Source organism: Pelecanus crispus, chromosome 10 (genome assembly GCF_030463565.1).
Source record: "Pelecanus crispus isolate bPelCri1 chromosome 10, bPelCri1.pri, whole genome shotgun sequence".
Lineage (NCBI taxonomy): Eukaryota > Metazoa > Chordata > Aves > Pelecaniformes > Pelecanidae > Pelecanus > Pelecanus crispus.
Genome location: NC_134652.1, coordinates 22,591,623 through 22,604,711, shown reverse-complemented (window position 1 = coordinate 22,604,711; position 13,089 = coordinate 22,591,623). Strand labels below are relative to the sequence as shown.

General features: G+C 46.3%; 1 protein-coding gene across 2 annotated transcripts; it reads right to left on the bottom strand.

Annotated features, from left to right (window-relative positions):
- Positions 1–456: 456 nt before the first annotated feature.
- HIF1AN (hypoxia inducible factor 1 subunit alpha inhibitor) lies at positions 457–12,271 on the bottom strand. 2 transcript variants are annotated; one of them, XR_012831433.1, is made up of 9 exons: positions 12,101–12,271; positions 10,651–10,901; positions 9,222–9,370; positions 7,337–7,482; positions 6,721–6,827; positions 6,262–6,325; positions 5,913–6,023; positions 4,508–4,710; positions 457–481 (listed from the first exon to the last, which is right to left on the bottom strand). XR_012831433.1 is itself a non-coding variant. In XM_075717416.1 (8 exons), the coding sequence occupies exons 1-8, from the start codon at positions 12,269–12,271 to the stop codon at positions 4,666–4,668; spliced, it is 1,044 nt and encodes a 347-aa protein (XP_075573531.1). In that variant the 3' UTR covers positions 4,130–4,665. The 2 variants fall into 2 exon arrangements, 1 of the variants encoding a protein (XP_075573531.1); XM_075717416.1 differs by lacking the exon at positions 457–481 and having other exon boundaries at positions 4,130–4,710.
- Between the last annotated feature and the right edge of the window lie 818 nt (positions 12,272–13,089).

Here is a 13,089-nt window from a genome sequence, read left to right as displayed (position 1 = left end):
TGCCTCCATTGTTTGCGGGATATTCTCCCCCCTTCCCTCCTTCTAACAAAGATTCTGATTAATGATCGCTCATTCCTAATTGTCAAATTTCTTTTCCTTCATCCTGTGTCTAATCACCAGTGACAGAAGCCATTACGCAAATGAGAGCAGACGACTTCCCACAACTGTTCTCGTTGGTAAAAGCCTTGTAATTTAAAGCTCTGATTTGCAGAGGAAAGCTGCGTTTCCCCAAGGCGTCCGGGCATCTGTTCCACTTACACTCCGAGAGCCTCGACTTCCGCTCCCTCCCCCCACAATTAGTCCTCTGCTTGCAACAAATATTTGACTTTGTGAGGCAGTAATTAGAACTTACTTTGCATGTGTTTGTCACAGTAACAGCATCTCTTTCTCTTTCCTTCTAGGCAGCACCAATGCAGAAAAGCGCCCAGGGAAGACGGTGGCTTCAGGACTTCCCAGGACATTGACAGGAGAGGTGCTGTCTCTGAAACATGAAGGGAAGGTGAAGAGCATAAACCAAACAAGAGTGCAAGGAACCTCCCAGCACACGTGTGGCAGAATGGAGGCTTAGAGAAAAGCGCTTTGAAAAAAACATGTGCAAAGGCAGTACTCCCTGTTGCAGTTGCTGCTCTGCTTTCAGGGCTGGGACGGCAGCATGGGTTGACCATGCATCAACACAGAGGCCTGCCAAGAGATTGTCAAGACCCTGAGTGTACCATCACCATTCTAGGACTTTAAAGAGCAGTTGGCTGTGTTCAAGGTCAGCTTGCTCATTGATAAGAACTACTGCAAAGAAAAGAAGCAGCAGTTTCGGCCCAGCCCTACCCCTCTTTCCCTCAAGAGCTGCTTTGATGCCGAGGGTCTCCCCCTTCACCCCCATGTTAGACTGCCCCTGCATCGCAGCTACAACTCAAACCTCCTCAACCCTGGCCCTGATCCTGATCCACTGGCTTCACCTTGGGCCTGCTTTATCACTCCAAATTTCCTGGGTGATCACTGAGCTGAGCCTGACCCTGATCACCAAGAAGGTAAAACAGTGCAGTCTAAAAACCCATGCTCTTCTCTTTCTACTGGAAAAATCTTGTGGCCATAATCTACAAGGATTAAGAAAGGTCACTTCTCCTTAGAAAAATCTCACTTTTCAAGGAACGGGGAAATGGGGGAAACAGAAGAAAGGTATTATAGAACCTAAGGTAACAAAAGCAAACAAGAAAAAGACTAAAAGTACAAGTGAAAGATCTTGGAGTCTGATCTGGTTTTCAGATGACACAGTTCTCATACCTCAGTTTCCTCTGCTTCTCTGCACAACCTGAGACATTTCTGAGCTTTGTGGTGCCAGCTGTGCATGTTACCCAAGAGGCATGTGCACAACAGAAAGACTACAGGATCAGATATAACAGACCACTAGTTCAGTGGAACAGAAGCAAGTGTGTGTTCAGAAATTATGATCCCAGCAGGCACAGCAGGGAAGGATGAACGCCCATGGTCACAGAAGACTTTATCCACTTGTCTTTCCTACTCCCTCCACATTCACCCTGTCCCCCAAGGGCGTGAGGAAAGAATGCCAATTGTGGTACCCCAGGCCCAGACAGCTGTCTGTCTCTCTCTCCCCCCACCACCCCTAACATCCCTAATCTCTATTAACTCTTCCCCATTTTACTACACATTAGAAATGTGTTTGGATTTAACAAACATTTCACTGATGGTTAGATGACAAGATTGCTGTAGAGTTAATATTACCATAAAATAACCTGTGTCTTTATTAGGTAGAGAGGACTCCACCACCCAAGGCTGCTAACATACAGCAGAGGTACACAGAGAAAGTCTCCCCCAAAAATCTCATGACCAAAGTATGAATCAGATGAAGGACCAAATGGAGGACAAGATATCCCAAAGGATAAGCAAGTGATAGAACTCATTAGACCTGATAGTGTAGTTTGCTCCGTCATCCCATCAGTGAACCAGAGCATGGTAACACCATTCAGGTCAGCAGGGAGGGGAATTTGTTTCCACCAACACTTGTTGTTGAGAGGGTTCAAGGATACCATTTTATTCCCAGCTTTCCTTTCAGGTTTACGAAGTAGTATGGGGAAAGTCGTGAAGGCACACAATAATGCAGTTGGCATTGCTGTTTGGAAGGCAGTTCTGGAGACCAGCAGCTTTCACCAGTGAAGAACACAAGCAGAATTATCAGAAAGACTGAAAAGTAGCTTTATACACACATCTCCTTATGCAGCTCTCCTATACAGCCACTCACAAAATAAAAGCCACACAGTTCTGTTGTTCAACAATTGTTGTATTTAAGAACTACACTTCAGAAGGTACCGTGTGTTTGTCACACCCCACCCCCTGCACACACACCCCTAGCAGAGAACACACACAGCTTCCCAATACCATGGCAAGGGGCATTGAAAGCACAAGGTGAAAAGGGAACGGGGGGAGTCAGTCCATCAGTGCATTGTAAATGAGCTTTCACGAAGTCAAGTGCAGCAAAACCTGTTCAGACACTTAAAAGTTAGACCTTTGGCAAATAAAGAAAAAAAAAAGGATTCTAAAGTTCTGTAAGTACCATTCTCTCTCCACATGGGATACGAACTCCCACCCTGAGCTTCAAGAGTTGATGGTGCCTAACAAGTAGTACGGGAGACTACCACATGCTGAATAGCTTGCACAGAGATGGGATTTCATTTGAGTATCTTTCAAGCAAGAGCATGTGCCCAGCATTCCTGGGAAGGCCTTGCTTTTGGCCAGAGTCAGCAGCTTAGCCTTCTTCCCCACCTGCCCAAAGGCAGAGCATTGGTAAGTATCCGGCCAAGTGACCTTCATGTGGATCTAACCACAGGTCTAGAGAGTCTGCAACAAGTAACATGGCAGTCAGACTACTCGGTGACGCAGACATATTTCTTAAACAAGGACCCTGCAGCTGCCAATTACACTTCATTTGTTCTGACCTGTAAAGCAGCTAGAAAACTAGCCCCTGGGACCTCCTGTTCGAGCAGCCTTTCACCTTTGTGCACGACAACCTCACAGCAAGTGGTGCATGAGCTGTCCCAGCAAAAGATGGGGCCCGAGGCCAAAGACAGAGCGCTTCTTGAGCAGCATGTTCTCAACACTTATCAGAATCCCATGTCAGAAGAAGCCCTGAAGAACAAGGGGGAAAACAATGGGAAGTCTCAACAGAACAAATTCCCCACTATTCTCTGGGATGAGATACATGGGCTATGGAACAGCTTCTCCCACCTCTAGCTCTTGGGACCCATTACAATCATATCAAATATACAAGACCTTTGCACCACCCCCGAAACCAGGGACAGCAGTGCAGCACACCTCAGGGAATAAAAAGCCAGCCTCCATATGAGCCTAAGGCTTTTGCATGGAAGAGGAGGAGGAGTAAAGCAAAATGATTTTTCAGAGTGATTGCCAATGACTCTTTAAGAGAGGCTTGTCTGGTTCCTACGCCCTGGTCTTGCACTCCCTAGCTTGCCATGTCAAGTCCCAGAACACAAAAAGGACCAAGATAAACTTAACCACGTTTAAACAGAAAGCCCTGACCTCTTTCATGTGACTGTACAAGGAAGGAAACCACACGCTGGCATGGATCTAGCTGATGGACAGGAGCCACACAACATCACACAAACATGCGCACCCGTGCGCAGCCACACACACTTGAGTTCTTGCAGGTTCAGTAAAAAAGGGCACTTTCCCATGTTAGTCTGAGGAGCCAGCACCCCTGGTGGGAAGAAGGGAGGCTCTGTACCTATCTGACACTGCGTTCTGACAGTCTAGCTCTGCACCCCTGGGGAATTTCATTTAAAAACGTGGCTTAATCATTCAGGATTTGGAGAGTGCCCTGGCATTTATGCATCTCCCTTCATAATGCTACATCCCCTTTTAACCACACTGCAGCTTCAGAAGAGTGGGAGAGAAGCCTGCGCTCCCCAGAGAAAGCTGTTGGAAAGGAGGTTTATCTAGACTCCTACAACACAGATGTTATTTGGAGAGCATAGGATTTGGCGCTCACTCACTAGATGAATTCACTCTGATCTCTACCCTGTACTAAGTCCAAAGCACAGATGTCTTAAGCTGAAGAAATTGAATCATTTGTCCAGTTGCTCATCACACACAGGCCATCTCACATGTTCGTTTCCGCTATACAGAAAGGTGCCAGAGTTGAGCATGGACAGCTCCTCTAACAACAGAGGACTATGAAACCTATCACTTCCCATCTTACATCCACTGCAGGCACCAACACATAAACCCAGCCAGGGGGCCCAAACCCGGTGAGGCTGAGGAAACAAGATCACTCCTGGTTCTCCTCCAAGCTCTTCTTCAAATGCCTGAAAATCCTGAAGCAACATATCCAAATGCCAGAAGCCATGCTCCTTGTTGTGGCAAACAGGGCAGAGGGAGAAAAAACAAGTTAGTGAGCATGAATCCAGCTTCCAATAAGTGCAGACTCTTTCTTGGGAGGTTCGGTTAGATGAGAGTGGAGGATGAATGGGGTACTAACGGTTTTTCAGTTCCAGTAGCCCCCTTTATTGTAGTGGGGCATGGATGGGCCAGGAAACCCATCAGTCTGTTAAGTGCTGCGTGCAATACTAGCGCTCAGTATCTTCCATTGCTTGTGAATAAAGCAGCTCCAACATCAGTCAGCCGGACAGCCACGCATTAGTCATACCGTCCCTTAATCATCATATTCAACAAGGGACCCACCTGTTCAAAGCAAAAACAGATTGTTAGCTGGGACAGTTACACAGAAACGGCAGCTGCAGAGCCTGCTCCCTCTGCATCACACCACCTCATGAGCTGAGCGGCCCAGGGCAGAGGATCTCGGTGCAGAAACTGAGCCTAAGGTACACTGAATCAGTTTCAAAGTATTTTCTAGATAAAACACTGGGGCACCCTTGAGCAGACCCTCAAATACCCTACCAAAGTTACAGGGTTCTCGGCCAACACCCAACTTCAGTTGTCACCAAAACATTGCATCCATGGTATTTGTTTGAAACTTTTTCACTTCCCACCCTAGATTTGTGATTTCTCAGTAGATGCTATTAAAAGGAGCCAATAGTCATCAGGGATTGCTTTTTGCAGGGCAGAGAAGGAACATTCTCACTCACTGAATCCTTTCTGGTCCTTGGGGTCACTTGGAAGGAAGGCTAGGACTGATGATTTTGCTAAGGTTTTGTTTTCAGTCAAGACCACTCCCATTTCTCAGCACTGCCTGATCACTGAGGGAAATTCAGCATGCTATGGCAGTAAGATAATCTCAGGTGAGAGGCATGATCTCACATAAGTGTGTTAAAGAGGAGTTCCTGCACAGTGGTAAGGGTTACAGACCATGAAAACATTTCTATTCACATCCAGTATTTTCACTTTCAGATCAGCAGGAGATCTTCAAAAGCATACTCTTAGTACTTCAATCTGTGGGTTTCTTTTTTAAATACCAGTTGGTTAAAATTGCAAAGAATTCAGAGGTGACCGAGACATGCATTAAGGGGGAAGAGCATGACTTAATAGAAAAGATTTCTCTTAAAGAGATTAGGATTCAACAGGTAAAACACCTTCATTTTTTTGGAAAATACGGCATATTGTCGCTGCACAGAAGGCTAAGGAGAGTTTGGGAGCAACACTTTTCTGGTAGTGCCCGAAGCCAAAGTACACCTTCCCCCACATACAATAACAATTACTCCACTGTTTGTAGTGGTCCTCTCCAGAATTATAATTTAAAGAGCTTGCCTTTTTGTAGCCAAAGGACCTTCTGAAGACAGCAGGAAGAACCATTCACAGCAACAGAGCAACCCTGCTTTCTCATACCCTCACTGTGACACCTGCAGAGCCAAATAGTTGGCATCTCGAGTTTTGCATTAAGCCATAACAATTTCAACAGCAGTGACTATATGGCTCTTTTTTTGTACCTCCTGTGGATTTCCTAAGGCTTCTCCCAACATCTTCTCAATGTTCCTCATTATCGCCACTTTCTGATGAGCCTTTAACGGATATTCAATTCTCTTTGGGGTTGGGGCACCCTGAAATATCAAAAATAGCTCATTGCATGCTTCCTGAATTGGCAGATTATTCCACCTTCTCCCAGCCACCCAGTTCTTCATGCAACATTCGAAAGGGAGAAAGTAGCTTTCAGCTTTAAAGCAAAAGGTGTGCTGCAATGAAGTTCTCATATCGACAACACAGGCTAATACACATCTACCTGAAAAAATCCTCTGGGATAGACCTATCCAAGCTGCATGGGAAGATGCTTGTACTCACCTTGTACCAGAAGTTCACAGTGATGGTAATCCCCCCATTCAGGAGAGACTCAATGTGGTGCCACCTGCATAGAAACCACACAAAAAAGAAAAGAAACTATTGCTGTAGCTTATAGTGAAATACCTTGGATAGATGAGTTCAGACTGCACTAGACAAGCCTTGCCCTATACCTCCATCAAGACCTCAGAACTTCTGGAAAGCTCTCTGTATTTAAATACAGATCTCTCTCACACACACATTAGTGGAGTACTCGCACAGTAACGTAGTGTCAGGGAGAATTACCACTCCCATCCAACAGATAGGAAGTGGAAGCAGATTGGCCCAAGATATCACAGAAAATATCATACTTGCTGGAAAAGTCAAAACAAAATTCTCTTAAGAGCCAACCCAACACTTTAAACAGAAGAGCTTTTAAGTCTCTGTTCGCTGGTCACTATGCAGTCTCACCACCCTTCTTACCAGTACATAGGTATGTACAGCACATCCCCTGGACCCACCACCGTCTCATAGCCAACCACACTCCGGAAGTTCGGAAACTTCTCATAGTCAGGATTGTCAAAGTCCACCTAATGGAAGAAAACATTAAGAAACTCAAAAGAACTTCCTGCAATGACAGTTCTCATTATTGGCTCTCAGCATCAAATACTCCTGATCTCCCCCATATGGCTTTTACATTCCCATTCATGTCTTCACTCTATTGTGAGGTCCCGCAGTACCATGAAAGTACCACCAACTTAGACAGGAGTCCTGCAACTTGTCTCTGAGCAAATCCGTGCTTGACCAAGTGATCAATGAAACTGAACAGAGAAGGCAGCAACTGCAGCCCAGTTGTGCTATCGGTAAGGAGATGTTTATAGCCCTAGCACTTGCAAGTCAGGACCAGACACAAACAGAAACACCACCAGTCCTTCCACCTATTCTCAATGTATTCATCAGTTAACAGATCTGAACACAGGTTTTGCAAAAGCTCAGCAAGTGGTATGCAGCTTTAATTCCAGTGCAGCTTCTTCCCACCTAGCATCTTCACAAATGACCTTTTTTGGCATGGAGCAGCGAACAGATCTGCTATGCTCACCTGGCTCTGTCTGTCACATGGATGGTGCACAGGATAAGGGTAGAGGCATTCAAACTGATCAGGAGGGAACAGGATACACCTCTTGTAACCCTTAATCTGAGCAAAGAAGTTCTGCTGCTCATCATAATGAGCTGGTGTCACATTCCCTACATGGAAAGAAAAGACAATAAACAAAACTCATATACAGGTACGAAAGATGGAAGCAAGTTATATTCCTTGCTAAAGACAGTAAATACACTCCCATATATTCAGAAAACTAAACAAGGAAAATGACCGTAGGAACATTACAAACTGATCACTCTATCAGCCCGCCTTTATTGAGCAGTTGCTATCTCACTTAATTTCCATTCTAAATCCTTATTCAGCAACTTATGCTCTACAGGATTAGGATTTCCAGCTTGTTTCCATGAACAGCAGATGGTGAATGTTGATGGGAAGCTTTTTCATAAAACTTTGTTCAGATGACAAGTTGTGGAATGGACTTTCAAAAATTATTAGTCTAGAAAAAGGAGTCTAACAGTTTGATTTTGAAAAAAGTCCTAGTAGCTTTGCAAGAAAACAAGTAAACAAATCTCTTTCTCATTGGGCCTCCCAATAGCACCTCTTCAGTCTGATTAACAGTTATGAAGCTTGACTGTCACCACTAGATCTTAAATTTAATCAAATGTTTAATACAGTGGGTCATTTTGTACCCCTCACAACTATGTTTTTCAGGCTGTTTGCCAATTCCGACATTACTCTTTGAGCTTGCTTTTTATATGTATTTTCACTAAAGAGAATTAAGATAACAGTTAACCCCACAACTTCATTAAACAGATCATACAATCACATGTTCCTGTAAAGACACTCCTTTTCTAGCACACACTGGTTCAAGACAATTCCTTGGTTCTTGTGTATAACCTGTTGACAATAGGATTTTAGTGATCATATTCACTTCCTGTAGGGAAGTGTCGGTGCAGTGCTTTTATATGAAGTTCTCTTCTGTCAGCTAGAAAAACAAGTGGCAAATGACTAAGTTGAGTATGGCTTGTTGCAAGGGGGAAAAAACATCTGCTGTCATAACTGAACAGCCATGAATTGCCAAGTAATTATAATTAGACAATAACTGGATGTGACAGCCACATTGACTACAGGCCATCCCAATCCACAAAACTGTGTACATTCCTTGCCCAGTTATTGAGATTACTTTCTACTAGAATGCTCTCCTTTTCAACAGCATAGTAGTACCTCTATCTTCTAAGGCACCTGCCTATGAATCAGTGTCCACATGAATTTGGAATTCCACTCTATCCAGATATTTTTAGGATTTATCTGTCTTCAAGTTCTCCAGTGCCCTCTAACCTTCCAAGAAGAAATTCAGCTCTTAATTGAAAAAGAATTCCTCCCCACAGTGTACCAGCTCAAATAAGAACAAATGCTTCACAGAATAATCAACATTTCCTCCTGGGTAGACATTGGACATGCTAAGAAGACTAACTTTGCTCAACTTGCAAACCCTTTTGCATTTTAAAACTGCAGACTAAGCATTTTAAGTCTACAGCACCTGAAGCATTCAAACAATAAACAGATCTCAGAATATGATTAGCAATTACTGAAAACACCACCCTACCAGCATCACACAGAGCCTTTCCATGAGCAGATTACATCCAGGCATTCACAGTACATCCCTGGGGAAACACAGGCTACTCCTTTGCCTGCTTCCTCTCTATAACCCAAGTTAGGCTGTGACGAGAGTCCCCTCCTAACACAAAGCTTTAAACTGCCTGCTCTGAAGGAACACTTAGAAACTAGTGGAAAATCCATTTGAAAGACCTTCTGGAACTGAAATACAGAACTGCTGACCAAATCTTCTCCTCATCTCTTCCAGTCAGAGGAGACTGCTTACCTTCCATGCCAATAAGAAGCAAGTTAGAAGTCAGTTGACCCCAGCCACGCTTTCCTTGCTGCTTGTTAATCCAGTTCCAGTTGAAGCCAAGGAAATCCACCACAATCTTCCTTCCAACTGTGTCATTCAGGGTTTGCTGCAGATATAGCCTGTATTTTCCCAGAGATGAGCAGAAATCAAGTATTAAGATTTGTCATGAACATGAAGACGTATCTCTGTATCTCTTCAGAAAGATTTCAAAACCAAGAGACATAACTCCTAGAGATTCTTTCTATCACCACACACCATAAACATCGATGGAAGGAAACAGCTTCAAGAAGTCCCCAAACTTTGCTGAAAGCTTTCCTGGTACAGAAGGGAACAAAACGCAGTTCTGCTTGAACAATCACAAGGGAAAAAGAGAATTTTAGAGCAAGAACAACCCCCTCACAGGGCTGGAGAAGGAAACTGTAAACAGACTGGCCACTATCAAATATCAAACACACTCATAATTAATCCCTAGATAAATGCCACCATTCTAACTCACCTGCAATAAGAGTTACCTCTTCTACTAGAAGTGCACGAGGGCAAAAAAGGGCTCATGAAACCCAGCCATGTTTCAGTATCAAGTTACTTTAAAGCCACGCTTACATTTAGACATAGAGGATCAGAGGAATTAAACATCTATATTAACAATCGCAGTATTACAGACTACTGTCTGCAATGCTGGAAGAAAAATGCATTTTTAAGCTCAAGGACTGCCTTCTCTCTTGGAAAAAGCACACCCAAAACTGAGAAAGAAGAGAAAGGCACAGACATCAAGTGGACATGGACACAGAGTGGCTTCCAATTAAGACACAATTAAACATCCGTAAGTCCTTTTAGAGGGCTGGTGACCAATAAAATTAACTGACAATTTAAGTACAGTTGCTAACAGTTATACTCCATATAAACATGAAGCTCCTCTCAGTAACTTACTGCTCTGTTAGTGGTGTAGACCATCACCACCAACAAACACACTGCACAAACGCAATCTTTTCTCATCTTTCTGAAAGAAAGTTAGCGCCAGCTGCCTTGGTATTCTGTAAAAAAGTCTGAGTGCATTAGCCTGTACCTTTTAATCAGATAACTAAGCTCCTCTACCAATATCATAGTCTGCCAAAAGAAAGTGAAGATTAAGGCTTTCCCTATCCAAACCCTTCCTCAGACAGAGAAGTTAAAAAAAAAAAAAAAAAGGGCTCTGCAGACAATGTGAACAGCTTGATTAACTAATAGTATGACTTTTTTTAATTAGGTAACAAGGTTGCTGTCAAGTAGCAGCCCCACAGGAAAAGCAGGGCTATAAAAAAAGTGAAAAGTTTAAGTGGTTTTAATTGCCAACACTCACTGAAGAGAAACTTACCCCCTACTTAGACCTGCAGAAATGGAGAAACCTCCACATATCACTTACCTCTCAGCACTCCCTTTTTGTTGTATTTCTTTGAGTCTGTCCACAAACTCAGCAAACTTCATCTCTTCCCTGCTCGACTTGGGTTTGAAGTTCTTAAAATTGGCCATCTTCTTCTCATCATAGTACAGAAACTTGTGTGTGCTGGCACTATACACTGAGAAGTCCCCATTGCCAATGTTTTCCTGGAGGTAGTCCAGGTCCCATTTCAGAGCAGGATAAACCAGATTTGTATCTGTCAGCACCACTGGCTCCTGGAGAGAAACAGGAAGTTTACTGATTCAAGGACCTCTTGAACTTGAGAACGATCACGTTCATTATTGCAACCACACAAACTCTCTTTGAAAACAGGGAATTGGAAAAGGGGTTTAGACTAATCAGATACCTTGGTCTGGGGAGAAAAACAAACAAAACATGATAGGAAGTTTTAAGAAAGCAGTGGCCTGCTCCTACAGCAAGCTCCTGGTAGCAATGTGACATATTCCACTATCTACTAAGCTAATCTCTAACACATGAGGTTAGACAAACACCAGCTGGGAACAGTTTTAGGCCTATTTGGTCCTGCCACATAGCAAGGAGCCACAGTAGAGTCTGTCTGGTCACTTCCAGCCTCAGCTATGAAGCAGTAAACGCCGGCAGAAAGATACCTCTGAATCCAGAAACAGAGACAACACTCATCTCTTTTCTCAGAGGACTGCAGATAACCTTCACCCATCGAAAAACTGGTATTACCCCACCTCTTGTACACCAAAAAAAGAACCACTACAAAAGCAAGACAAAGGCCATCACTCATCTCCTCACCTACAAACAGTAAACAACCTAAACAAGAATGACAGCTGCTGTGTTTCCAACCTGTGCATGCACAACTTCCCTTCTTGCAGGATTTTTAAAAAAAAAAAAAAAAATCCAAAAACCCCCAAACTAATAATCTTACCAAAACTAGATTGAGCTTGTCCAGAACCAATACAAGAGCCGCTATTGCAAGGCAACCTTCACATCTGTGGCCACTGTCACTTAAAAAATAACGAACAGGTGCCCATAGTTTTACACAACATTTCCACAATTTCCATCCGAAGAACAAAGCACTTGAAACAGACGTTTCCTGCAAATTTCACAACTCAACACTGCAGCACCGGAATGAAGTGTCCACTACAACTAAGAGGAAAGCAACGGCGGCAACAACCAAGCCCGCGCGGGGAGGGGGCACGGCGGGCCCTCCGTGGCAGACAGCGCGATAGCCCTGAGGGACAGAGCCGGGATGGGGAGGTGAGTGCACCCGGGGCGGCACCAGGACCCGGGAGAGCCCCGCACCCTGCGAGCCGCTCTGCGGGCCCTTCTGCCCGGCCTGACGGGCAGGGCTGGCGGCCCCCACACCATGAAGCACAAGCCCCCCGGCCCCGCCGCAGCCCCCGGGGCGGGCCGAGCCGGGGCGGGCCGCCGCTGCCCACCGCACCTCGTTCTCGATGAGCTCCTCGGCGCGGGGGTCGCTGTGGCTGAGCCGCGGGATGGGCCGCGTCTCGAACGAGTAACGACGGAACTGGGAGTCACTCCAGCCGGGCCCTGCCGCTGCCGCTGGGCCCTCCCGGCAGCCCGCGGCCGCCGCCGAGGAGGAGGCCGCCGCCATCGCCGCCTCCACCGGAGAACCCGGAACTAGAAAGTCGGAAGCGGAAGTTGCCCGCCCATGACAACGCCGGAAGCGAATGGAGAAGGCGGGAGGCAGCGGGGCACCATGGAGAGGGCAGGAGGGAGCGGCGGCGGCGGCCAGCAGCGCCCCCTCGCGGGGGGGAGGGGTTGGGGCGGCCTCCGCTCCCCTCCGCGTTTTGGCCGCGGGCGGGAGCTGGGGGCGCACGCGTGGAAAAGCCCCTGCAGAGCAGGGCGGGCGGTGGGGCCTGGCGCGGGCCGGCGTGGCCCTCGGGCCGTGGCCCCGCGCCCCCCTGCCTGCTGTCAGCTGCGGGCCCTTCCCCTCCCGGCCGCCGGTGGCCGGCGGGGCCGGGCGCTGCGCTGCTGGGGCGGCTCCGCCGCCGCGCCCCCGGCGAAACGGGCGGGCCGCCGGCTGCCCGCGCGCCCTCGGCGGGAAATGCACGGCCGCGTTCCGTGCCCGAGAGCTAGGAGCCTGATTGACGCTTGCCGCAAGAAAACCGGCGGCGCGGCCCCGCGGAACTGACCTCTGCCTTTCGGTCGTGAACGGGCGTGCTGTGACGGCACCGTTTTAGCAAGATTTCATGAGCCGCGTGCCTAGGGCCAGAGCTGTTGGATTTTTTTTCCTGGTGTATGTGCATCACGTGAGACAAAGTCTACATTTTGCTTTTAATCTGGAAGCAGCAAGCACGGTGATTGCTCTTTCCCAAGAATGAGCGCCACGTGAGAAAAATTTTGAAAAAGCCCTTGAGAAAATGTTAGTCTCTAGCATTCAGTGGTTTTCACCTAAAGAGTAGACGAATT

What these genes read in the sequence shown, in the direction of transcription:
- HIF1AN (XM_075717416.1), bottom strand. Translation starts at nt 12,271, where the DNA reads ATGGCGGCGGCCTCCTCCTCGGCGGCGGCCGCGGGCTGCCGGGAGGGC. An exon ending in CAAAAAGGGAGTGCTGAGAG is followed by an intron (nt 9,371 to 10,650) that starts GTAAGTGATATG and finishes GGGAAAATACAG; the next exon opens with GCTATATCTGCAGCAAACCC. An exon ending in CCTTAGGAAATCCACAGGAG is followed by an intron (nt 4,711 to 5,912) that starts GTACAAAAAAAG and finishes TGCTTTGAACAG; the next exon opens with GTGGGTCCCTTGTTGAATAT.